We start from the raw sequence: 27,906 nt of genomic DNA on the forward strand, positions 1-27,906 counted from the left end.
TTAGAAGGCAGTACGTTCTGGAAGATTAAGTACAGGCTGTAAGGCAGGAATTCAGGAATTCAAATCCTCTTTGCAAGGTGAAGAGTCACACGCACCCCAGTTCACTTCTGTCTTAGGTTTCCATTCTGCAGACAGGTGCAATTACCTAACTCACCAACTACAAACTATCACTCTGTATAAGGGTCTTACACATGGGAAAACCTCTGCCCCAGCAAAACCTTCCCCTTCCAGAAAGAGTAAGTCTTGCTATGGCAGATATGTCTCATTTTTTTTGTACAGAATAACACAAAGTACCTGTAAGTTGAAAGTATGTGTCTAAAGCATATATGATGGAATTAACCTAATCTTAGATTGCGTGCGTCTGCCTCTAAGATAGTTTTCCTTTAAAAGCAATGGAGATAAATAGGACTCAATAAGAGCAATTTATCTCAGCCTAAATAGATGAGATGGACATTGCCCCTGAAGTGCCTGTTTCCCTCTACCGCCTATGAAGGCAGACACAAAGACCAGCTCTCCGGCATGTACCTGCATTGTAAATAAGCGATGGCTCCTGCCCACAGAAACACATTACAAGCCTTAGTCCTACAGGCATTCATGTTTATGCTTAACTTCACCATTACAAGTCGACCCATTAATTTCTCACATAGTAATGTATTAGAATTATAGAATCATAGAATATCTCAAGTTGGAAGAGACCCATAAAGATGGTCGAGTCCAACTCCCTACTCCTTGCAGGACTACCTAAAACTAAACCGTATGACTAAGAGTGTCATCCAGATGCTCCTTGAACACTGACAGGCTTGGTGCCGTGACCACTTCCCTGGGGAGCCTGTTCCAGTGACCGACCACCCTCTCAGTGAAGAATCTTCTCCTAATGTCTAATCTGAACTTGAATTAACATCTTTAGAAATGCTTGTGTGATTATAGCACCTAATATAACTAATTTGGGGCAAAATAAAACATTCCTACTTCCCTGAGTTCCAGAGCAATCAAGAAGGATCCATCACAAATTCAGTCATGGCAGTAACTGTTCTAAACAGGTGCTACACACCATGAATGCCAAGAACCAGTATTTTTGGGTTTTTTTTAATGGTCATAGTTTAACTCCAGCCAGCAACTAAGCACCACGCAGCCACTCACTCACTTCCCCCCATCCAGTGGGATGGAGGAGAGAATCGGAAGGAAAAAGTAAAACTCACAGGTTGAGATAAGAACAGTTTAATAGAACAGAAAGAAATAAAATAATAATGATAACAATAATAATAATAAATGACAATTAAAAAAATGACAATAATAATAAAAGGATTGGAATATACAAAACAAGTGATGCACAATGCAATTGCTCACCACTCGCTGACCAATGCTCAGTTAGTTCCCAAGCAGCAATCCCGTCAGACCAACTCCCTCCAGTTTGTACAGTAGATGTGACATCTATTGGTATGGAATACCCCTTTGGCCACTTTGGGTCAGCTGTCCTGGCTGTGTCCCCTCCCAACTTCTTGTGCCCCTCCAGCCTTCTTGCTGGCTGGGCATGAGAAGCTGAAAAATCCTTCACTTAGTCTAAACACCACTTAGCAACAACTGAAAACATCAGCATGTTATCAACATTCTTCTCATACTGAATCCAAAACATAACACTATACCAGCTACTAGAAAGAAAATTAACTCTATCCCAGCTGAAACCAGGACAACCACATACACCTTAAATATTAGAAAGATAAGAACCCAAATAGAAGAGTATCATAAATTCTACAATGAGTAACAAGTGAGCAGAAACCTGTGAACACTGTACTGAGGTTATCACACATTGCTGTCATCAGGGCTGCAACATTCTGACCTGCTGAGCAAAATCTGGGAATCATTCTCAGAGTGGAGACTTTATCTTTACTGTGTCTATACATTTACAACAATAAAGAGCAAACAGAAATACAGCTGGGGAGGGAGCTCAACACAGAAGTAAAAAAAATACACTGAAATTCACAATATCAGAGTGTAATAACAAAAATATTAATTAAAAAAACTCAACAGGCTAAAAACAAGACAAATTTAAGATACATAATTTCAAGGTCAAGAGGAAGAGGCTTGACAGAGGACAAAAACAATCACCATTTCCTGTATTTTTTGAATATGGGTTATCTTTTTCTCTTGGTATATACCTTACTTCAGGAATACAGAAAATTACTAAACCAATAATAATTTTTTTTAAATACAGTGTGTATTCCAACTGAGAAAATGTATCAGTATTTTTGTAGTTTTTTAATACTCTGTTAAGACTATTATTGATGTAAAATTAAGCTGATGTGATTTTCCTAAAAAGTATTAGGAGGCAATTTTCTGGCTGGTTACCATATAAAACTCTCTGTAAACACAAGAATGCTGACAAGTTTTAACAGGGCAAAGCTACACCAAAGCCCTTTTTAATGCCATTCAAAACCAGCAAGAATGGATGACAGTACAGATTTTCAGACTGATTTTAATACTAGCATCCCTGCAATCTTATTTGGTAAACATGCATGAGCTCTCTCAATAAAAACATCTCCCAGTAACATCTAAACTCAGTGAAAGGACAGTATTCTCTCAACTACTGAAAATTGACTTAGATCAGTTATTAATCCTTAATTTATTGACAGCTTGCAATATTTTTGCATTATTCAAAACCATTTTATTATCTAATTTGAAGCCATGAATATTAAAACCTTTCATGTTTATGCCAGATTTCTCCAAGTATGACATACTAACTCCAACAAAGTTTTAAAGCAGAACTGAGAAATCTAGAGCTCCCAAAGTGGAAAAGGGTCACAGGATGGATAAGGCCCACAACTTCTTACAATACAACTTGCAAGGAAAAGATGCGTACCTTTGTATTATCCAGCAATAATGCAAAAGGTCAAGGTAACTTGGAGAAGCTATTTAATTGAAAATTTTATTCATTTTGTATCAGGATGGAAGAAATCCTAACTGCTAAAAAATGCAACCAAAATGCAACCTTTATCCATCAGAAATTTAAAGAAAAGGGGAGCGTTTCCCTTTAAACCAGAAATGCTTAGTATCTGGCTTGCTGCCAATTAAGAATGTGAAGCAGGAGGCATTTCAACACCTACACAGCCTGTAATTTTCCAACTGTGGAAGATTCTTCTTCTATTTCTACCAAAGGCACTGCACCATACATTTTCTTTAAATCTTAAAGACTTCAGGATTATAGTGAATTATTGCTAAATGCTCAGATTTAGACATTTTTGTACTAATAAATATATTAAAATAAATGCTGAATCTTCTCTTCAGAGTCACAGTAAGCCTAATGCAATCAAGGTGCTATTCCTTTATTAATAGTGCTAACTATAGAAGATCTCAACAGAGCCCTATACTTAGAAGCAATTTAGCTCAACCTCTTTTGTGCTAGCAAAATCCACATAGATAATATAATTTAAATATGAAACTTCAGGAGTCATCTTTTGAGTTCATGCTACAGGAGATCCCAATGACTTTACAATGCTGGGAGTCCTCAACCAGGAGGGAAGCTCTCATGCCTGAACACTTCTGTCCTAATACTTACTGCCTCTACTGCCAGCCAGCAGTACCAGAGCTGGTACTTCTCAAGCACAAGCGTAGCACTAAGCCTCTCCCTCCAGCCCCTGCATTTGGTTTTCCTTGTTTTTATTACCCTCATTAAATGAAGTCTACGTTATATTTGGGACTGCCTTGAGACTGGAGCAAATCCTCCCAGAAACCATTTACAAACATACAAAGGACAAAAAAGTGACTGGGAGTAGTCAGCCTGGATTTGTGAAAGGGAAATCATGCCTGACCAACCAGCTTGACAGCCTCCTACAACGAGATGACTGGCTTGGATGGTGGAAGTTGTTTAAACTTATTTTAGCAAGGCTTTTGACATCATCTCCCATAGATAAACTGACGAAGTACAAGCTCGATAAATAGAAAGTGATGCGGACTGAAAACTGGCTGAACTATCAAGCTTAAAGGGTTGTGATCAGTGGCGGGGCAGCCAGCTGGAAACCAGCCATGAGTGGTTTACCTCAGGAATCTACGCCGGGGGCAATACTGTTTAACATTTTCATTAACGACCTGGATGATGGGACAGAGCGCAACCTCAGCTAGTATGCAGATGACACAAAACCAAGAGGAGGGGTTGACAGACCAGATGGTTGCGCTGCCTCGACAAGCTAGAGAAACAAACCAACAGGGATCTTACGAAGTTCAACTGCGGGAAATGCAAGTCCTGCAGCTGTGGAGGAATAACCCTGTGCACCAGTACAGGCTGGGGGCCAGCCAACTGCAAAGCAGCTTGGCAGGAAAAGGACCTGGAGGTCCCAGTGGACACCAAGCTGACCAGGAGCCAGCAATGTGTCCTTGTGGCAAAGGCGGCTGACAGCATCCTGGGCTGCAATAGGAAAAGCATCACCAGCAGCTCAAGGGAGGCAATGATTCTCTATTCAGCACAAGAAACTCCTAGACAGACAGCAGCGAGTCCATCAAAGGGTCACTAAAATTATTAAGGGATTAGAGCATCTAACATTTGAGCAGAAGCTTAGACAACAGGGATTTTTAGTCTTGAGAAGAGAAGGCTTGGGGACCTTATTCAGTATGTATAAAATATGATGTGAGGCAGTAGGGAAGACAGAGGCAGATTCTTCCCAGTGGTGCCCAGTGACAGGACAAGAGGCAACGGGGACAAATTCAATACACAGGCAATTCCACTTAAACCTTAAAAAAAGTTCTTCTATTCCAGAGTGCTCAAATATTGGAATGAGTTGCCCAGACAGGTGGTAGAGCCTCCATCCTTAGGATTCAAAATCCTGAGTTCAGAACAAGACCCTGAATATACTGCTCTAATTGACACTGGTTTGAGCAGGGAGGTGGACTAGATGATTTCCTGAGGTCCCTTCCCACCACAACTATACTATGATTCTATGATTTTATGCAGGGTAAGGTGTTTCCAGGTTTGCAAACTTTCAGCAAACTCAGGGCAGACAATATGATTTCTTCTATTTAAAATAACCAACTACTTAAAATCGATGCTTAAAAATTCGAGTTTAATTTTTAAAACATTTTTTAAAACAGATTCTGCAAAATAAGAACAAAAAAGTTTAAAAAGTCCCTGGGTACTCAATTAGGAACACTTGTATCGGGAAAGGGAATGAAGGACTACAGCTCCTTCTACAGCATGAAGAAAGAAGATTAGTCACTGAATGTTCCCCAGGAGAATATTACCACAAAGGAGTTTGAAAAAGAGAAGATAGATTTACTTATCACTCTCTCTCCTTCATTCGCACTAGCCTGCAAAGCACGATGACAGGAGCAGAATACAGCATTGTAAAGAAGACTGAGGTACAATGTTTACCCAAGCTCTAACTAAAGCACTGTGTTTATGAACCGACTTTACCACTGTGGCTAACTGTATCAGTTCAGCAAAAATTATTTGCTAATAGCCACAGCTGAATCAACCACTGAAGTCCATGCTTTGTGTAACTTTATTTTACAAACCTAGAAGTTTTGATGGATGGCTGCAGGGGATTACAGTGTTAACTCAACACCCCATAAGTGACATTATTTTCAGTGCAAGATTCCAAAATGTTCTGTGTTGGTCTAAATCTTCATTTGTTGAACACAGAAGTAAAAATTTACCAACTCAATGAGTGAGGGATTAGAATAACGTGATAAAAAATGAATAAAGTATTCAATAACTAATTAGGTATTAGGAAAAAGAAATTCACAGAGAACATTGTCAAACATTGAAAAAGGGTGCCTGCAGGTTGGGGGATCCTTGGAGACACTCAAAACTTATCTGGACTATGTCTTGAGCAACCTGATCTAACACCAAATTACACTAGACTTGGAAGTTGGCCCTGCTTTGAAAAGGGCATTGGACCAAATGACCTCCAGAGGTGCCCAACCACCTAAACTATTCTGTGACTGCAATTTGTAAATCCTAAACTTAATTTCCTATTTGAATAAAAGCTCAGTATCTGACCGGATTTAGCCTATTCAGAGTGATTCAATACCAACTGTCCTTCCAGGATTTCTGTTCTCCTGTACGATATACTGGTTGCCAAGACAAACTAGAAATCCAGATAAGTATTTCTGTCAATAACATAAAAGGGCTTGGTGCATACAACTTCCTTAGAGAATCTTCTCTACTTTTATTGTGAAGATTTTTATATAGCAATCTTTCCTATGCGGATGGGTAGACACTGACTTAAAATTTATTAAACTGCTTTCTACGGACTACTCTTGCTAAGTAAAGACTAATACTTTTACAAGTGTTATTTTTTAATTTTGTCTTTGATTGTAGAATTTCAGGGGTTTGGTAACAAAAAGGGGAAAAAATCTAGAATGTAGAAAAATGTCTTGAAATCACAAATATTGCTGAGAGATTTTAACACTAATTTTAACTTAATTTCAAGGTGAATACTCCCTTGATAAAATACAATCTGGTATTTTCTGTAAAAGTACAGTCCTTTCTTAACACCAGTATAAAGCAGTTATTTTACTTTTACTTATGTTATGTATGCTTACATTTTAAGTATACATCTGTAAATGTAAATTATATAACAGGAGTGTCTGAACATCTATTTGACATATGTTGTAATAAGCATATTATAAACAGACCCAGTCCCATGGAAGGATCTGTCATTTCATTAAAATAACTTCCTTTAAGAGCCTCAGCTGAACAAAGACTGAGAAGCATGAGCTGCACAAATATTAACACAGTCTTGAAACTATATATTAAAAGGGAGATTTTATAGACCATAAGTGCTGTACAAAATTGTACATTATCCTCTACTATGTTGCAAATGACAAATAAAAGTATCTGGAATCAAAGTGATGTTTTATCTGATAATTTGCCCTAGGATTTGAAACTGCAAAGATACACAGGATATTTGGGATATATTTTTAAAACCAGATATCTAATGTATCAAACTGCTTACATTTCTGGCATTGTACAGTAACTGCTAAAAGAAGAGGCTTCCTTCTCAAAAAAAGCTAGTACAAGAATTTAAAAAACATTACTCATTTAGACACACACATATACAAAATTACAGATCTATGCATCATATTAACTATTTTATATATTATAATCAATCTTATGTATTAAAATACAATACTGGGTCTCCTAAGCTGTATGATGCACTTTCTTCACTGTCAGAACACCTTTTGAAGACCACAGTTAGCTAGGCACCATATGTAACAACCTCAAAACTAATTTAAATTGTCCTAGATGCCAATGGCCTTTTTCTGTATGTATTAATACACTATAACATTTATGTATGTAAGCCTTCATATATACAAATTTCGTGATAATATCTGAGATTCTAGAATAGGGATGTAAACCAGACTGCACTAAGTCCAAGACTGTGATGGGGCCAAAGAAGCATTAACCAGCTTTGTCCTTTAACCCTTCCCTCCCTCCGTTACCCGTCTAGCCAGAGCAAATAAAGAGAAGAAACTTTATTTTCAGGCTTCTAAAATTTTGCTGAAAATAAGATAGAATAAAATGAATCTGAAAAAGTAACACCTGGTTAACATCTATTTTCAAGAAGTCAGAAGTCCCGATAATATCACAGTATGAACATCTCCTTGCAACTGACACTGTAACCCTTTTCTATTAAAATCTCATTTGCAAAACTACTTTTTCATCCTGATCTTCTACTTCAGGTATGTTTGATCATAGTCATTTTACAGCACATCTGAACAGAATCTACATGATCTATATATTAAAAAAAGAAGAAATTAATCTGATCTTAGTACATATCTGAGCACACACCACTACACATGAAACTCCTAGTGCAATTAAAGTAAGAACGGAAAACCCAGATTCAGCTGCACAGTAGTTTTGTATTCATAGTAACTTTGTTTACCAGGATCAGTTTGGTCAACTGAAGTTTCTTATTTCTGTTTGCTTGCTGAATAACTGTCAAAGAGAGAATGGATTTATAATTTATACAAATACTCCCTTCTGTGCCTGAGCCAAAACAAATGTACTATAATGATACAATAACTTCATTCTTCCTAATATCATCAGTTTCTGTGAGTTTAAACACTAATTGCTATGAGGAAACATTAAGATTTTCTCACTTGAATTTAAAGAAAAGTTTCAAGAATATAAAAAGTGCCTCAAAGGAACACATTTTTCCTCTCAAATATCACCCTAGTATCAACATTACTATCTCCTAGAAGATAAGTGTTTCCTCTTCCTTAGGTGACTTATAACACATATTGCATTTTGCATGGTCTCTGGGTAGAATTAATCTTGGTGGTTTTTATTTTGAGTCTAAATTTGAAAAGTAAAACCAGTCTTTTCACTCCAAGATCAAGATAATGCCATTTCCAATTCCTAGGTGATATAACAAAAACAAGCTAGTAGCTGATATTATTTTTCCCTCCACCCAGTCCTCATTCACTGACTCAACTTATAATTTTCATTTTCAACAAGATTTGTCATTTCACAGCATGCATTATGTGATATAAGAAGTCTTCTGAAAAAGTACAAGGCCTGTAATTTTTCTACACAGAAAGTGAGAAAAAGAAAAATCACAGATGCTAACCAAATTCTAGAAGGGTAAATTACTTCTGCTGACCTAAATTTATCTTATAGTCTAATTTAGACACAGGATCTCTTTTCATTCTCCAGTCTTATTTGTTGCATCAGTATATTTTATCCACAGAGTTAGCTATTTGTGGCATCAAAGAGATGAACACTTCAAATGATGTAAGAACTACTAAAATCTACTTGTAGTCTTCTTCAACTCATGGGTCTTATAAGTGTGGGGCATTATACACAATAGATCCAAAACTCCCACTTTATTACTTACCTGTGTTTCTTTCTATCATGCATTCTCATCCTTCCTGACCATAACATATTCCATCTTGCATCAGTTCATGGGGTTTTTTTTGTTTTTTTCACAGCAACACCAACTAATACTTGTGGAAGTTGATGAGAATCTTCTCAGAAATATTTAAAGGTTCTTGATCCAGAAAGCAGTATCTGTACACTTCAACACTTCAACCTCTCCTTTAGAAGATGGACTTGCAGGTCTAAAAAAAATTGCCTATTTTTTCAAGATACATTGACTAGTCTAACGGAAGATATCGCTTACCTTCACATCATCCTGTGTTATGAGACTCTTCAATCATTTATTCAAAACCTAACAATGCTATACTAATTCCATTAGGAAATCCACTGCATACCATTAGGAAAAGCACATCAAAGGTTAGGAATACAACTGTTACTGGTCTGTATGTCTCTATCTGCATTGCTTCATAAAAAAGCCTTTTCTGTATAAGCAAGAGTTTGTTTTATATTGAAGACCATGGCAAAAGCCTGAAATAACAATAACCTTCTAAAGATTTAAAAGTACAAGCAGGACTTCTGAGCCATCTTCCAAAAAATTCACACTTTTTAGAATAGACATATAAGATCCAGAACAATAAAATCTAAGTTGCTGCATCAACCACTATAACATAGACAAATGGTATATAAAACATACTTTGTACACGAGTTGACAACCCATTTTCAAAATCACACAGACTGGATCAAAAGAAAATGCAAATGTAAAAGACCAGGAGAGATGTTGTAAAGAACACTGAGTACAGAATGAATGAAAGTACAGTGTATGAGTATAATGAATGAAAAGCCACAAGGAAGAGAAAAATAAAAAAGAAGAGTAAAGAGACTGAATCCAAGGGTTTGAAGCCATTGCTCACAGCATTTTCCCTCATACGCAAGAGAAATATATCTATAGAGATATTGTAAGTAGATGGATACGTGTTGAGCCTACAAGAAAGCCAGAGACGGACTTTTTATAAGGGCACATAGTGACAGGACAAGGGGTAATGGCTTTAAACTGAAAGAGGGTAGATTTAGATTAGATGTCAGGAGGAAGTTCTTCACTGTGAGGGTGGTGAGGCACTGGAACAAGTTGCCCAGAGAAGCTGTGGATGCCCCATTCCTGGCAGTGTTCAAGGCCAGGATGGATGGGGCTTTGAGCAACCTGGTCTAATGGAAGGTGTCCCTGCCCACGGCAGGGGGGGTGGAACTAGATGGTCTTTAAGGTCCCTTCTGACCCAAACCATTCTATGATTCTATGATATATAATAACATAAGCTGAGCTCTTGTTTCAATTTGAAAAATATGGGAGTAAAATTGAGCACTGAAAAATACATCTGAAATTTTAGAAACTCTTTTGAAGCTTTAGCTGTAGAAGCAGTTCTTTTTTCCCAACCAAGGAAATTTGACTGTGACCTCAGAAGGACTTCAAACAGTTAACACTAAATTTCTACCAAATTATCGTTGTCATACTCAAAGGGCCTGGTGACTCAAAAGAAAAAAATAATTAGAAAACAAACACAAAACTGTGAACTTACTCCTTATATAAGCTAGCTTTTAGACAGCTCAGAAGTGGAAAGCCTTGCTTGTTCACCTTCTGTTCATTATTCAAATATTTTCAAGTAGTATCGGACATCTACTTCAGACTGAAGCAGTTACATGCATCAGCAATACAACGTCAAACAGCTAACTCTAGTGTTGCATTCTCACCCATCAGAAGCAACCATAGATCAAAGGCAGCTTTCTGAGGTAAACATGCAAATAACTAAAAATTACTTCAATTCCAAGCTGCTGCTGATTCACATTCTGTCAAACAAAAAGTGCTTTACTTGATTCATGTTCACTTTGGAAAGTAGGATGAAATTCAGCTACTTAATTAAAATGAAGAAAGAGTCAGAGCTATGTCTCAGAAATATATGAGATCTGTTCCATTGATGACATACAGCTTGGAGTGGACAGATAATCAAACTGGATAATACAATTAACATAACAAACAAATGGAAGTGATGACACAAGTCTTGCAAATTTCCAGTTCTCTGGCAGAATAATTTCAAACAGTAGATAAAAATGAGTATTATATATACAGATAATTCATCTGTATTTACATTCCTGTTAAAATCATGATGAGCACACCACCAGAATCCTCCTGCATACCCAACTAGGTTTAGGTAATTATAATCCCAATAACGTTCCCTACCTTCAAAATCACTACAATGATCTTAAACAGCCTTTTGTTAAGACTATTTTTTCCTCACATACTCATATTTTGAATTATTTCTAACGGTACAATTATCCCAAAAAGAGTTTGACATTCTGCAATGGAAAGAATAAATAAAGCATTTACCAGTAATTCCACCCACATTTACTAAAATTAGTTCAGAATCATCTCTGGAAGAAGAGAGTACCTCTTTCCTTCGAATGCGTGTCAAATATGCTCAACTGCATAGATCCTTCACAGCATACCAGCGTTATCCACCAGAATATCTGGCTTATCTATTTACTATGTTAGTATCAAGCAAAAGTAACATGGAAAAAGAAAAATTGCAGTAAAAGGCAACTATTGATACAATACCGTTTGCACACAGCTTCCCCACCCCAGTTTGTTTGTTACTGAAAATGAACAAAATTAACTGACCACTAAAAAGTGTGAGACACTAAATTTTTAGTCTAAACTCATTGTACAATATTAACACAATTTGCATGAATAATACTTTTATTAGGTATCCGATATGGCATCCATGCAAATGGATATCTACAGGTAGAATTTACCTTAAAAAAAGCATACAGTGCTTAGAATATCAATGTTATTTCAGTGCATCGAGAACTCCAGACTTTTTTTTACAAGTATCACAGGTCCAACATAGTCTTTACAGATGTCACATAAACCATCTCCACTGGTATTCAGTGTGTAGTCTCCTGAAGATAACAAGCTTAAGGCAAACCCTCAGTCATAGGGATGATGGCAAAGAAAGGGAAAATAAGATGTATGCACTTACAAGGGAAGGAATAGCATTTGGGAAAAAATAAAAACAGACTTCTGCATGTTAAGACTCAAAAAGGGAGAGCAACAGAATAAAAAAATACCTAGTTCTTGCATCCTTCACCAAAAAGCAGGTAAAGTGAGTCATGAACACCTCAAATGACCTAACAAGTACTAAAATCTACTTAGATTCTTCTTCAGTTCACGGGTCTTATAGATGTGGGCATTATACGCAATAGGTCCAAAAGCTGCCACTTTGCAATTATTCATTTAAAAAAAAAAAATCATCCTCTTCACTTCATAAGGAAGTAAGATGAGGCACTGGAAAAGAAAGTACTCAAAGCCTTCAGAATTGGCAATAAATAAGATACAAAGATCTGAACATTAATTTTATTGATCTATCTACTCTCTAACACATCACTTTCAAACAGGTGGGACAGTTTAGGTGATCAAAGCATAAGTGTATTTATCTGCCCTTAAGAGTTGATTTTTCCATACCATATGCACCTAATCATTTATTACAAACTCACGGTGCAAGTATTTTCTTTGTGTGTAATACAACAGGCATGCAATGTTCAAAAGAAGTTACAAGTAACTGTCAAAATACACCTACAGTTGGCCTTACATGGTGATAAGAATAAGAGGAAATAGACATACTCTTGGGCTAAAACCTGTACTAAAGAAGCAGGTTAATTTTAAGTAGTCATCATTCTTTTCTCCATTGATTTAGTGGTTAGCACTTGATGCAGTTGTAAAAAGCAAAAATAAAAATAAATCTTGCCCTGAAGACTATACCCTAAATAACTTCTAGCTCCCAAAGTGGCAGAGAAATAGGTATACTAATCCTGAGCTTTTAAATGAAATTACATAAAGGAGATTAACTGTTTATAACAGAAGAATTTTGGTGCAAGCAGCAATGAAGCAGTGACTCATGTTTTGCTATTTAATATGGACATAAATCCTCCTCCTCAAAAAGCTCAGTTACAATTTCAGCAGTGAAAATGGCATCTTTTCTGTTTCTCCCTTTAAAGCCAGCATTTTTATCTCCAGGCCTGCACAACAATGTAAGTACTATTACCATGTAAATATGTATATTAAAGCAGATGCCCTTCACATTTCTCTTTTACATACATTTATTCTGTCTGAGACAATACAATCAATTCATATTTGCAACACAGTTAGCAAAACATAGTTAGCATTTTTAAAGCATTTTCTTACTGTCCCTAGTCTAGCCTTCTCAATATACTCTTGGTAACAGAAGTTACCAAGCAATTTCACTGGGAGGGGTGAGGGAAGAAAAAAAGAAAGGAGGGGGGAAAAAAAAAAAAACAAACAACAAAAAAGAAAGTCTATACTACTTTGGAAAGTCAGACCACAAGCTGGTCAGCTGCGCTTCTCAGGCAGCACAGGCAAACAGTAAATCATCACATTGTGCAGACATAACCCCTTGCAAGCAAAATGTATTGGTATTACTGAGGGCAACAACACTTCTCCTACTGTGCAGCTCTGTTTATATCAGTTATCAATGATTCCACCCAGCTTGAATCCAACTTTCTTGTTCTTCTCCAACTGGTAAAGACAAATGTGTTGGAGTTACACAGGCAGCTTTGAACAACTTCTATTTATCTTAACATAAACTGATGGCTCCAGTGTTTCGTGTTGCTCTTTGTTGCTCAACAATAGTCATCGGGGGGGGGGGGGGGGGGGGGGGAAGCTAACTGATACCTACCCTAATTAATTCACTGGTTTTACTTCAAGAAATGTGGACTCAAAGCTTTTACTAGGGGAATAACTGACAATTTGTACACAAAGCTATTCTCATAAGCAAAAAAACAGAGGCTACAAGACTTTCTGCTTATACCCTTCCTCATGCTCCTGGACTTCCACAGAAAGCTGTGGCAACTTTTGCAATTTTATTCAAAGTTACAGTGCGTTGTCATTTTAAAAAAATAAAAATTAATTATATCATTCCAATTTAAGATACACTGGGGAAAGAAAAAAAAATTCTTACTTTTTTTCACAATCGAGTGGAAGATTTAAGTTTAAAAACCTATGAGGAAAATGCTTTAGGAAAAAAATGTCTGTACTGATCTACATGCAAAGTCAGAATTCTCTTAAACTGGATGATTATTGAAAAATAGATAAGGACAAGAATGAATAAATTACTTCTCCCCCCCCCCCCCCCATTAGAAAGAATGTAAGACTATGCTCTTTGGGGCTTCAGTCTTTCTTCATCATTATACATTATTTTGACTTAGTGATGCTGGTCACCTTTATTTAGATAATCTTACAGAAAACATAAATGTAAAAAAAATGTTGGAAGACCTACAAATACCTTCCTGGCTACTCTAAGTAGATAAAGTCAATAAAACAAGACCCCTAGTTATTATACTTAGCTTGGATTCATACACACTTACAATGATGCAATTCCATTCATGTCAGTTTATCTGTCCCTGCTTACACACAGTCTGAATCTGACTTTCTTATGCTATAGTAAATTTAGGAACAGTGGAACAACAGGAAAGTAGGAATTAGAGAAACACTGGGACTAAAATCACACTGTAGCATGTTTCTGTAAACAAAGAGCGTGTAATTTTGGAATTATACAACAACTAAGAAGTATTGTCTATCCGTAGAGTCTGTTAGGAAAGGTGTAGGTATCTAAAATCCATTAATATGTAAGGGGTAGATGGGCAAGATGTTAACTATTGTTGGAAACAAGTTCAAGAAAGCATAGCAATTCCCCTCAGTCCTGCTGTGAATTGATAGGACTGACAAGGAGTGACTCAGCTAATCTGCACGAGAGTTGCACACATTCTCAGAACCCACAGCCACACAACATGGAATAAAGAAAACTGATCCTGAAACAACCACTACCAAGATACAGAGGAATATATGCAGAGCCTGGTATTTTTATTCCTTAACATTTACCCCTCGTAGGGTAATGCTTAGCAAAAAGAAACATGCAGAAACATTTATCTGAATGCAAAAGAAGCTAAAAGGAAGAATTCAAATAAGAATAACTGCATCATCAGGAGTCCATTCAAATAATAAAAAGGATATGAAATATCTGTTACATTTTCCTGCTTGTATAAAAGTATCAGCCAGAGGCAATAAACCATGCCTCAGACAAATGTATCTAAGAGATCTAGCAGAAGTTTCCAAGTGGTTCTTTGTCTCTTTTCTCATTCTGTTTTATTATGACTCATAAAGCAGAAAGACATTTTTCTTCTGTAGACAGGGGCATTCATCTGATAGGCTATAGGGAATTAACATTCAATGGGAAAGACTCCATCTTGTCAAAAAGTGTCTCCATGAGACCAGCAAGGTTATTCGTGAAGAGAGGAGTGATTTCAAGAACTGCAGTGAATGTGATAGCCATGTAAAACTAGTTTTAACAGACTGAGGCGTAAGAGTTAGAGAACCCTTATTTTCAAAGCCTGCAAAGAATACTGTTATTGTTCAGACTGGAAAGACCCATACACAACCTGATCTAGGGAGGCAGTTATACATCAGGGGGCAAGGAGGGAGGAGGGGGGAATCGAGATGTAAGAATGCCAGGGACGTTAATTCTCAAAGCGTGACTTTTGAGAACAACTCAGTTACATCACTATCACCTTCAAATGAAAAGGTTCTTGCTACTTTTGCATCACTAGCCTATCTTTAAAAATCCTTCCCTGAGGGCATAACTCTGTCCGTGGCTAGAGATGCCACTTGTGGCATCATTTTTGGAATCTGAAGGGACCTTCTTTTTCAGGCACAGAGTCCTATAACTGTGTATAATTTAAACAGTTGGTTCTTTAGCAGGTTTTGCCAGACTATGTCTGTAGAAACCCCCGCTATTGAAATCACTTCCAATTTCCTTTTCAGTTTGTCTTCAAGACCTAAAGAGAACTTTTCTTACACAAAAATCTGCCCCTGAAAGATTAAATAAGATACCCTTACCAAAGTAGGAGAACTTCTCAATTAATAATGGAGACCTCCTTGAACTATTTAGTCCCAAGAACTGTCTACGTTCCCATTCTGTTTTCCCAGTGTAAAAATTTCTGTTTAAGTGATGAAACAACCCTCGTTTCCTTCCTGCGACATAAAGCTTTGGGCTCTAAGGCTTGACAAAGATCCAGTGTAACATTACCACAGTATTGGCATTTAGACTACCAGCTGGTTGAACAAAGACAAAAACATTAATATTACTAAAGTTAACTCTAAAAATAGCTAAATAAAACACTTCTGCAAGTATACCCTAGAGAACAGGATTAATTTTAAATCTCAATGAAGCTATTTCTTGACTCATTCCAAATTATTCCTGTCGTAGCATATCAGTTGAGGCACAGACACAGGCCCAAGCCTGCAGTCCTAGTTCCTGAAGTCCTAGTTCCTGAAGTCCTTAAATTATAATCAGAATTTCACCTCAGTAAAACAACTTACCTTCACACAAAGTTTACAAAGTGCAGCAATGTGAACCAATACATAATGGAGTGTTATCTGCCTCACTTTGTGGAGATTCTAAAAGAGCTCTGAATGTAAAATATATATGGGGTATCAGCAATAAGAATCACAGTTCTGAAAAGCTTCAAAATACTCAGATTTTTGGGACAGGTAATGGTGCATGCTACTATCCTGATACTCACAAAACTCAGAAATGTCTGCTACTGCTTTTAGGGGAAGAGTAGCTGGGCCAGTACTAACTGCTGCTGCTTCCCTCTGTCAGCGACAAATGAAGTAGAGCAGAGTGCAGGGCCATGGAAGCATCACGCCATGACATATGAAGGGCTCCCTATGCCTACAATAAAGTAGTCCTCAAAACACCAGAAGGAGTTTGCAAAAAAATCCACTAGGTACTTGTTTCAGTCACTAGCATGCAACAGTCATTATATTACAGGGCACCCATCATGTGAAAGTGTTCTCAGACTTGCCATAAATGGACAGCTTGACCTACTCTTTGAAGAGTTTGTACCTTTGATATATTCTAACACAAATCATTGTATCTTCCCATCTACATCCTCATGCAGTTTCCACTGGATGCATCTCCAGGTCCTGACATAAACTAGTACAATACTATTATCTCTTGCCAAATCAGGCAAAGGATACAAACATAAGTTAGTAGTATTGAACAATCATGAGGATAAAAGCTCCTTAGAATTACAAAATTTTGTTACAAACACTTGGAGCTTTCTAAGGAAGGTGATATAAAGGAGAGCTATTATACTTACACATTAATTATGTGCCATCTCAAAATGAACCGTGCAGCTCTTAAAGTTATTTATTAAATGCCAGTGCTCATCTAAAAACCAAAACAAACTCAATCTCCGGCTGGGCAACGTGCTATTCCTGTATGGGATCTGTCATGTAGAGAGAAACACTGTAAATATTTAGCTGGATAGATCTTTTCTAGGGGAGCACGATAAGGTTTTCCCAGGGCAACAGAACAATTTTTAGAAGTTAAGAAAACCTGCAGTTCTTTCAATTGTGTTTACCGTTAGAAAAGGCATCCATACAGCTGCCTAGTTTCTCCTTATTGTGTCATGCACAAAGATGCTCTGAAACTTAAATTGACATCTCCAGAGGAGAATCTGACAATGCATAAGGAAGAGCTACCACTGATCTCACACATCGCAGTTCTCATGTAGACTTCTAGAAGTCCATTTAATGTCAAAAGCCTCATTAAATACAGTACAGCTGATACTTTATACTCTCTAATAGTTTCAACCAGTACTTGACTTCACAGGTTCAAAGTGTAGATTCAAGATTAGTGTAACCTGAACTAAACCTGTTCTGCTCTTGATGGGAGAGTGATATACCAGCTGTTACTTCTTCTCTGTTCATGCTCTTGCTTACAGTAGCGTGAGCATTCATGCAGTTGCACATTTTGTTGGAAGCAAGTACGTGAAAAATTTGTTAGCATTGGCATCAGTTCTGTTATCTGACCAAGACTGCATGGCTGCAATAGCATCAGTGCTGGCACAAAAATTTTATCATTAACATGCAGTCACGTAAGGAAAGGAGAGAAGAGCTACTCTTTCTGATATAGGAAGAGCTTCATTCAACTTAACTTGACTGTGAAACTACACACGAGGAAACCTTAGCTTCATGAAAACCATAAGCCAGCCAAATGTAGCGCTAAGTCTCAAAGCTATTTCACCCACTCCCAAGCACTGTTCCCATGCTGCTACCCAATTCTTTTGTGTTGGCACAGGGGTTTTTTCAGGTGCACAAAGTCCTGGATCACACAGTTGATCTGTTTTAAAATTAACCATTATTTTCATGGTTTGTCTCAGAAAAATTCCCCAATGTGCTGTGCAGGCACAAGGGCAAACGTAGTAGAAACGCTAGCATGGGGAGAGGACTAGCACTGCCGTCATCTTCCTGAACTGACTGTGGTCTGAGTAAGAAAACTGAAATGAAGATTTTTCTTGCTCCTCCTCTTCTTTTTTTTTTTTCTTTTTTGAGGTTTCTCAGAGCACTGTATTACCTCTGCTCTGTATATTTACAGCTGGTTCCTCAGCTGTAGTTTTAACTGAGCAAATATGATCAACAGAAGTATTTGCACAAATCTAAATTTTAATAAAAACTATGTGACTTAGCATCATTTCAAAAGACTACAGGTACACCTTTCACTTTAAGGTGAAAGAATCAATTTCATATACATTAATTTATTTGCATAACAGAGTCAAGGTCAAGCAACTAATTCATCCATCCAGCTAAGTGAATCAGGAATGAAACTTTTATAAATTTAAGTTGTAGTTTACAAAATAAAAGGAGAAAAAAAAAAAAAGACTGAAGAAATACTTTTTATATTAGTATTTACAGCTTGCCAGTGTAGTTGGAAGAATTACTTTCCAATGTGCTTAGCATGACAGCTGGATCTTTCAGTATACTATGTATGTATCAGGACCATAATTTCAGAAGCTGTGTTAACTGGAATAGAGAAGACAGTTCTCATGATTATGTAACACAAAAAATTGACAAAATGTTTATATTAGATAATCAGCTCCTAAAGTTACATTTAAATGAAAGCTTTCATTTAAATTCAAGGGTGAGTTGCCTGCACCTACAGAGAAAAGAAAATCTCCAAAACTAGCATGATGAAGACTAAAAACTAGAAGCCAAATAAAAAAATCTTTTAAACATATACTGTATAAAAAGTTGTTCAGAATTTGAGAATACTCTAGCTAATCAAAGATGGCTACAATAAAGTACGCCTTTTTGGTTTTTTGTTGGTTTTTTTTTTTAGAGACATGCTAAGTTTATCGGCATTGAATTCTTTCCAATCTAGATAAAGTTTCTACTGTGTCTTCAAAAAGTGTGCTAAATGTTATGGAGGGGCATTGTGTTGTTTTCTAAAATGAGAGATAGGATCACTCCAAAACCAAAGTACGGTATGTTCCCAAAAGGGTGAATAATCCAATCCTCCACCTTGATAACTCATTATTATCCTGTTATTTTGAGTATGACAGAAATGTCAAGGCCTGGAAGCTTTAACACTAAGCAGGCACAAATAAACAAAAAGTAGCTGAATACAAAATAATACAGTACACACAACAATGTAAAATCCCATGGGAAATCTATCAGCAGAGTCCTCAGAAAACAAACCATGCTACAGTGTGCATGTCAGTAAGCATCCTTGTATCCAAACCAGATTCACATCGGGCAAAGAATAAGTATTTTGCTACTGGCTGCATGCCATAAAAGGGTAAGCTACAGTAAGACAAATAAAAATAAGTAAAAACCTCAATTGAACATCAGCAAACATGGAAACTAAGACTACAGGCAAAAGTTCATAGCAGGAATAAAAATTACTGTCCCTGAGCTGCTTATTGCCACTGTCCTGCTAGAGGTCACAACGCCCTGAAGCGGAATGCAAATGATTCAGTCACTTTGGTGCGAAGCCTGGCGGGTTGTCTTAATCTGCTGATGGTTTTATGATAAGCCATCAATCTTGACACCAACATGGTTGAGATGCACATAGCTATTTGGCTCTCCTTGTTCTTCTGTTGGGCCAGCAACATCCAAAATACAGTCAGAATACAACCCTTCAGTGATTCCAGTTAGACCCTCCAGAAACCCCCAAGCACTCAGGCTGAAGTTCTAAAACATAGATAACTAGACACTCAGATGCCTCTCCCTCTTTAGGCACCTAAACCCATTTGATTTCCATGGCAAGTTCATAAACATCTCTGACAATACTGTCTAAGGAAGCCCAGTCCCTCAACCAGAATCAAGGTTAATTGAGATTACAAAAAATGACAGTCCAATTTGCTACAACATTCTTATTAAATTAGAACTTGCTCAGTCTAATTGCAGTGTTACCTAATTAAAACTGAGTACTCTGGGCAACAATGATCTAAAGCTGAAGTTCAACCATGCTTATGTCGTATTAAAGTGACACTGGCCACCAGGAAATCTACCAAGTTCTTTCTTTTTGCTTGCACAACTGTTTCTGTATCCACACGATGAGCCAAGTCAAGAAGCTGATTTAGCCGAAAACTAATCTCACTAAAAATGATCAGCTTTAGCTAGATCATCTTGTCAATCTACATCATTATATAGTTAACTGAAGAACAGCACAGGCAGAAAAGGGGAGACTGAAAGCAAAGTCATCCTCTAAAAATAATAATTAAAAATATATATAAACACTTGTTAGGATTATCAAAATTACAATTAGCACTTTAGAATGTAAAACCAAACTATGATAGGTAACAATAGAAACCAATTAAAATTAAGCCACATCCCTGTGAAAATGAGGTTTCAAACAGGATTAACATGTCAATGTACTCACCATGTGCTAAGAGCATTTGTGGACATATATTTATGACATACGAGAAGACAATGAACAGAAATTTACAAAATCTATGACAATACATCATGGCTAAATATAGACAGACAAGACATTGCAGAAATACAAAATAATCATTAGATGGATATGAATACATGCTAGATGAGCAAAACAAATAACTTTACAATATCAAGAAGTACAAGAGCATGCCAGAAACTCCATAGTATTACTGGCAAATGAGAAGTAATACAAGAGATGAAAAAAGGAGAATGAACTGATGAAACTGATAAGAGTTGGGAAATTAATACCTCCTCATATACACAGTAGAGCAAGAAGCAGTCACAGGAGGGGAAAAAAAAACCACCCCCAAAGCAAACAAAATACATTATTCAGGCACCAAAAACCTCAGACAGTAAAAGGCTGTACTACTCTCTCCAACTGGGATGTCAATGTACCTGCTTTCAGACTACAACAGTAAAACACTTCAGAAGCATAAATCTAGAAAAAGCAAGAATCTGCTAAACATACAACAACTCTGCATATAAGCAGACCAGAGTATTCAAGTTCAAGGGTGGGGAGGAGAAGTCGGGGCAGGTTTTGGAGGGAAAGGAGAATGCGAAAAGAAAGCGGTTGGGCTTTTTTGTTCTGAATGAAAGCCATTAAAATGCAAGGACTCTTTTTGGACTTTCACAGAAAATAATTACTAAACATTAGCTTTGCTGTATCATACAAAGGTTTCACTCAGTATTAGTCAGCTCCATTGCACTACACAAGCAACACTAAAGATACCCTCCTTACTAAATTAAAAATCTCCAACTTGAAGATTAGGGTTACATATATAAGTGACATATAAAAGACAATGTGACACAACACTAAGTATTTTGATAATATTTGTAGATATTAAAGGTAAGAAATATGCTCTCTATTATTGTTCTTGCATATTTTTTAATGTATATGGAGATAGTATCATCCTCTTCAAATGGAGCACAACACAGACATCATTAACGATTCATTTCAATCTCACCAAAGCAATTTTTATAGTGAGGTTTTCAGAAAAGGCAGTGTCCTTTTTGGATAATATCAAGGAGAGTCCCACATAAGGGACAACCTGAAGGACAGCAAATAATGCATCTGTGTGAGAAACTGAGGCATGAGAAAACCAGACTGACATTATTGTCAAACAGGAACAGGCAGGGGTGTTGTATCACAGTAGATTTAAAAATGCTAGACAAGCCAAAAATTTGTACCTTTGTACATTATATAAAGGATAGTACCTGTGTTACAGGCAGCTTTTCAACTTTGTTTGCTTATACTCCACTCAGTACAGGGAAGGCAATATACTATTCAATAGCAAAAGCTTCCAGTGGATTATTGTATTAACATACCTGGACAGTCACAGCAAGTGATTGCCTTACAAAAAGCTTATCAAACAGAGATGAAGCTACCTTTCAGCATGAGGACAATGCAGAGGCAAAAATGAAAACTTCATCACAAGGAAAACAATAGTATGTCCCCAGAACAGCTGTCAAGTAGAGAGAAAGCAGATGAAGATGTCAGGAGAAGTTCAAGGCCAGGTTGAAAAGCAATTAGTAAGATGAAAGATATGAAGTGGAACCTTTTACCCTTTAACGAGGCAATGATCCAGTAAAGACATACTGCTGGAAGCATGATCTTTAATTGGGAAAAGAGCAAAGAAATTTGCTGCCACACAGGGAAAGAAAAAAAAAAAAGTCAAATGTGCTGATTGCTATGAGGTAAAAACCAAAATTGATATGCATCCTTTGGAATGATATGCACCACATGCAAACTGTTTCTTGTGAATTTCCCTAGAGTCAACAGACTGCTTTTGATCACAGGCACTATTAGCAACGCAAGTTTTAAGATCCACTATTTAACAAAGTTCGACATTAAAAGAAACATAAACAAAATTCAGTATCAAAAGTAGTATCAGTGGACAAAAATGCCTACCCAAAAATAATGCCATGCACCCCAAAAAGAGAAAATTAAGGCACTCAGAATATGTACTCTAAACATTGAGGACAGGCATAGACTAGAAGAGCACTTAAATTAGCAGAATAAGCAAACTGAGAGGGAGCTGCAGCTGGTTCTCCAATTACTAGGTATTGTTTAAAAATGCATATTGAAATCAAAATCCTTCAGAACATTTATACTCTCAAAGATGACTTACACAACATTTGAAAGATCTGTATTTTGAACTATCAAAATTTAAGTTATTCAAGTAGCTGCAAGTACTTTAAAGAACAAGAAAGTAAAATGAAAAACCAGATCACAGGGAAGTATTAATATAGTATCTTCTACAGTATTTCCTAAGGACTATAAAACTAATCTCTCAACTTTTCTCTTCTGAAGACCCAGACATGGACAGTATGCTCAAACAGCTCTGTTATCAGTCTGTGGTAACTGCTCATGCCTTGGAGCGAATATGAGGTTACTGAATGATTGGTGTTATTAATGTTAACACTTGGGGAATCTTGCAAAATCAACTGCAGGGGAAAAGAAGATTTAAGTACAACCCAGTGTTGGTGAGGGCCATATTAGGAACTCAGAAAAGAAATGTTTATACAAGTACACAGGCATCCTATTAAAAAAATTACAGTACCTATTTTTATCTTGCCTATATGTTTAATGTAGCAGAAAGTAAAAAAACTACTCCTGAAAGACAGAAAATAAAAGGAGTGAAGAGTGAAGCACTAAAAAAGCTGTATGTAAGCATGATGGTCAGCAATGTTTCACAGTAATATTTTAGGAAATACCTGAGTAGATAAACAGCCCTTTCAATATCACTGAGTTCTTCATCAACTGTCAATCTTTCTATTTCTTCTGGTGTCTGTCAAACATGAAATAGAGATTATGAGTTTACAATGCCTTACTATTTCATCATTTTAATCTTCTTAAAACAACCCCTTCCTCCCCACATATCCAGGGATAGCTGCACGAGTAATTTGAATTTAATCCTTGAAATCTCTAGCCAACATTTCAAATTCAATCAAATAAATCTTTCACCAGGAAAAGATGAGTGTAACAGAAGTACAGTTCCATGTCAGACACTCTCACTATTAATCACTTACAAGTATAAACGAGTCACACACAAATTAATCTAAAGACCTAAGTTAGTCTGGTTTTTTTCCAGCTTAATATCCTTATCCTGAAAATATCAAGTCCCTGCTATACAGAATTCGAGACTGTTTATTCCAAAATGACTGAAAACAATTTTTAGCATGCTGGCGCTGTAAAAAATGAACTGCCTATTCAGTTAGCTGTGCATAAATAAAACAGACACGGTTTCAAATGGATGTTCGAGCATCGCTCTATTTTCCAGCATATACCTTCAGGCTCCTGCGCACTGGCCTCTCTATAATAGTTAGTTCCTGCAGGTCTTCTATGTATCCAAATAAGTTGCTCTGACTAAAATCCATTCTGGAGAAGAAGATTACTGGATGCATGTAACAACTCAAGCCTTTGGCAACCGATGCTCTCCCCGCGTCTCACATCGCACTGAAGGAGGCAGGACCGGCGCCGCCAACACCCCCTCCCGGCGCGCCAGCCGCGCCTGCCGCCCGCCGCCTGCCTCCCGCCGCCGGCAGGCCGCCGCCGCCGCCGCCGCCACCAGCCTCGCCTCAGCGCACACACTGCGGCAGCGGCCGCCCGCCGCCGCTCGCCCCCGCCGGGCCTCCTGCCGGGAAACTTTCTCCGCCTGGCCCGGGCGCCGGCAGCCCGGTGCAAGCCGCTGGTACCTCGGCGGGGGGCAGTTCCGAGCCAAGTTTCCCCTCTTCGCGGGCCGCCCCCGTCCGCGGGGGGGGCGGGGGGGGGGATAACGGCGGAACCTCTCCGCGCAGCGCCCGGGCTGCGGAGCCTGCTCCTCACCGGCGGGGCAGGGCGCGGAGCGGAGCGGCCCCCCGCCGCCGTGCCCGGGAGCCGCCTCTGCCCTCCCACCCCGGGAGGAGGGACGGTCGCTGCGGTGCAGTGACGCTCCCCGCCCCCGTCCCGCTCCCGCGGCGCAGCCCCTCAGGCGCCCTCCCCGGCAGCGCGCGGGCGAGCGCCACGGCACCCGGGCCGGGCCGGGCCGGGCCGGGCCGGGGCAACCCCGCAGGGCGCCGGACCCCGCGGCGGGGCCGCCGCAGCACCGCCGAGCCGGTCGCCGGGGCAACGCGGCGCTACAGCGGCCTCCGCGGGGCAAAACAGCTCCCGAGCGCGGCCGTAGCCGAACGCGCGGGGCGCGCCGCCCCCTCCGCGGCCGTTGCCGGCCCGCCCGCCGCCTCCCACAGCCCGGCCTGCCCCGGCGGGACGGCCCGGACTGCTGTGGCCGCCGGCGGGGCTCCTCTTCCACAGCCGTGGCTTCCATGGGCTTTCCCTCCCGCAGCTACTGCCTCCCGCTGCTGCGGCCTCCCCCGCGGGGTCCTCGTCCGCCGCTGCCGTCCCCTCGGCTCGGGTAGCGTCCCTTTCCCGCTGCGCCAGGACTCCTCACCGCTGTCCTGCCCTGCTGTCACAGCTATCTCACAGCGGAATTACGCGGAAGAAACCTCTAAACACGCTGATTTTAATGAAGAGTGCGATTCGTAGCCCAATTAATTTTATATTAATCAAAAAAACAACAAAGAAAAAACCTTTGACGTCCTTGGCAGTGAATTAGTTGTGCATCTGCACCAAGGGCATCGCTTCCACTCTTCATAACGTGTTATTCCTCACCTTTACTGTCCTTTTCAGGTTACACACCGCTCATACTTGGAGCAGGGCGGACTTCAATACGGACATTCTTCCTGCTATGCCTTGGATGCTGTAGGATTTCTCATTCTGCCTCACAGATAGAGAGTACAGGGGGGGTGCGAGGCAGAGTATTTATTTCAGAACAAAGGTATGCCATTTTTAGCCCTGACTGATGGGCAAATAAGCAGGGAAAAGGCTACCTTTTAAAAAATGTAGCAAGACAGCTTCTTTTGGGGTGGGTTAGTAATGCAAAATGCAGGACAAGAATTGGCACACACGGTTGCGCTTCGCGTTTGCTGAGCTAAGTAATTCTCCAGGCCTCAAGACAGTGGCCTTTGCAACGATTATATGGAACGCAACTAAACAATCACACCAGAAGTTAAAAAAACCCTGTAAATATTTTACATCAGCTTATTTGAGTGGGTGCAACATTTCGCTATTACTGTGACATGCCTGCATGACCCAGTAAGTTTTGTTGGTAGAGTATAAAAATAATTCTCAAAATTGTAAGGATTAGATAATACTATGTAGTATATTGCCCAGAACTTGACTGACACTTATTTTATGATTGGTAAGTACCTCAGCTTTTATTTAGCAAAACCAACCTGTAGTCCTTTGTGTGTTAACTTCTCTGTGTACTAGTTAGACCAAATCCTGTGCTCAGCAGAACAGTAAAAAAATTAAAGCATCTCCATTAATTTCAAATGTACAACAGAATTACTAGCAGAAAAATCTAATCCAAAGTACATATAAATAATTAAACTGTTATGTAATAGAAAACCCAAACCATTTGGAGTTTTCAAGTCATGATGACAAATTAAAACAAGAAATGCTATTTTGAACATCTCATTTGCATTATCCATTTAACAAGGGAACATCATCAGACAGCAAATATAATAGTTATAACTGAACCCAAGTCCTCTCAGAATAGTTAACTAGCTCTACAAGGGGGGGGGGGGGGTGTTCTCTTCTCAAATTCAGAACCCTGACATGCAGGCTTCTGCCAATGATAAGTATGAGGAAAACATACAGAAATCACAATCTCAATTAGTTACAAAAAAATCCTTTTCCAAGTTCTTTCACAGTGAATTTGTGGTTATTTCACCTTGCAAATAGTTCTCATGAATCTTAAAGATCTTATTAGACCAAAGACATTTTCTTTTGTGTGCCTTGAATTAGGAACTCATTGCAGTTTTCAAATCAGGTATTTCATAACTCAGTTTTAAAGACTGAAGAATGTGGAGTTTAGATCTACAATTAGGCTGATTTATCATATTATGTTTTACATAAATTTCATAAGCCACTAAAGAAGAGGGGGTTTTATGAACATGTAAACAGCTCCCTTAATGCCTTTAAAAATCTGTCCTTATAACTCAGTCCAGAAAACACTGTGCAGACATGACTCCCATTAATTTTAAAATCAGTAGATATGTCAAAGAGATCTACAAATATCCTGGAAATGTGAAAAGCAGAATAAAAATAAGTTTGTTTGGGTTTTTTTCTGTAAATTGAATACTGGACCAGAATAAAGATCACAGAAGGAATCCCCTTGCCCTGATTCAATATAAACATATCTCCTATTGACCCACACATTTGCCAGATAGAAAAAAAAAAGAAACAAAAGCTTGCATATTTTGTTCCAAAACCACATATATAAAAATTAATTCCCTCTGATAGTAAATCCGCAGGCATATTCACCCCAAGTGGTCTGTCATTCTTATCTGTGATGAAAGCCATGCATGACTTCCTGCCACTGCTGCTCTTTTCAGCTCCTCCCTTTTCCACAACTCTCTTCTCCCAAACAAAGCTCTACTTTCAGCTTCATTCTAACCTTGTCATAGCTATTCTAATAGAATGAAGAGCTATTTCATACTGCTTTTGTGAAATCCAGAGTGAACTGGAACCTCCATTTTAACACAGGAGCTGTATAAGCTTGCGAAGCCAAAACAAGGCTGATTTTAAATAATCCTTCATTGGTGGAGACAACTGCAGAGCACCTGGGAAAATGGCACTCATACCTAGTGGAAGAAGAGAAATAGTGCTTATCCATGCCTTCTAAAGCAATAAACTCTAAATGCAATGCAGACGAAGATCAAAAAAAGACAAAAATAGATGGGAAGACTTTGTACCTGAAGGATTCTTCAGGTACGCTGACTCGACTTCAGACTCTTGGGTGAAGGGATTTGTCATGTTGCATAGCTGCACAGTTCTCCTCTGCTACCCAGCAGTTAGGTGTCTGCCTTCTGGAAATTGCTCTGAAAAGTTCGCGATTCTTATTTTACCTGTTACACATTCCCAAAGAATTAACCTGTACAACAAATTATTCACAGAGAAGTTGAAAATTTAGGAAGTCTCAGCATTTATTTCAATGCCTGCATCAGCTGGAATATGAAGGAACTGGTTTGGGGGACATAGGAGGACATGCCAAGAAATGCTTTCAGGCAAAATGTGTGCACTTCAGATAAAAAAACCATAATTTCTTGAGCAATGGCCAAATCAGAAAAGGAGGAAAAATTCAGCAGGATATTTTTGGATTGGGGGGGGGGGGGGTAATACATTTTGGGTCAACTTGAAAGTAAT

At 38.5% G+C, this 27,906-nt stretch overlaps 1 protein-coding gene across 4 annotated transcripts in view; it reads right to left on the minus strand.

The window, feature by feature from the left end:
* PPP4R4 (protein phosphatase 4 regulatory subunit 4) overlaps positions 1–24,322 on the minus strand; it is a 72,723-nt gene extending 48,401 nt beyond the window's left edge. For all 4 annotated transcript variants that reach the window (XR_011324684.1, XR_011324683.1, XM_009917941.2 and 1 more), the window contains exons 1-2: positions 23,949–24,322; positions 23,376–23,449 (exon numbers count right to left, since the gene is read on the minus strand). Coding sequence is in view for 2 of the 4 variants with exons in the window: in XM_009917941.2 (XP_009916243.1) it covers positions 23,376–23,449; positions 23,949–24,065 (191 nt within the window). In the remaining 2 variants the exon portion in view is untranslated. The remainder of the gene's footprint in view (positions 1–23,375; positions 23,450–23,948) is intronic.
* Positions 24,323–27,906: the final 3,584 nt, after the last annotated feature.

This window comes from Haliaeetus albicilla, chromosome 5 (assembly GCF_947461875.1).
Source record: "Haliaeetus albicilla chromosome 5, bHalAlb1.1, whole genome shotgun sequence".
Lineage (NCBI taxonomy): Eukaryota > Metazoa > Chordata > Aves > Accipitriformes > Accipitridae > Haliaeetus > Haliaeetus albicilla.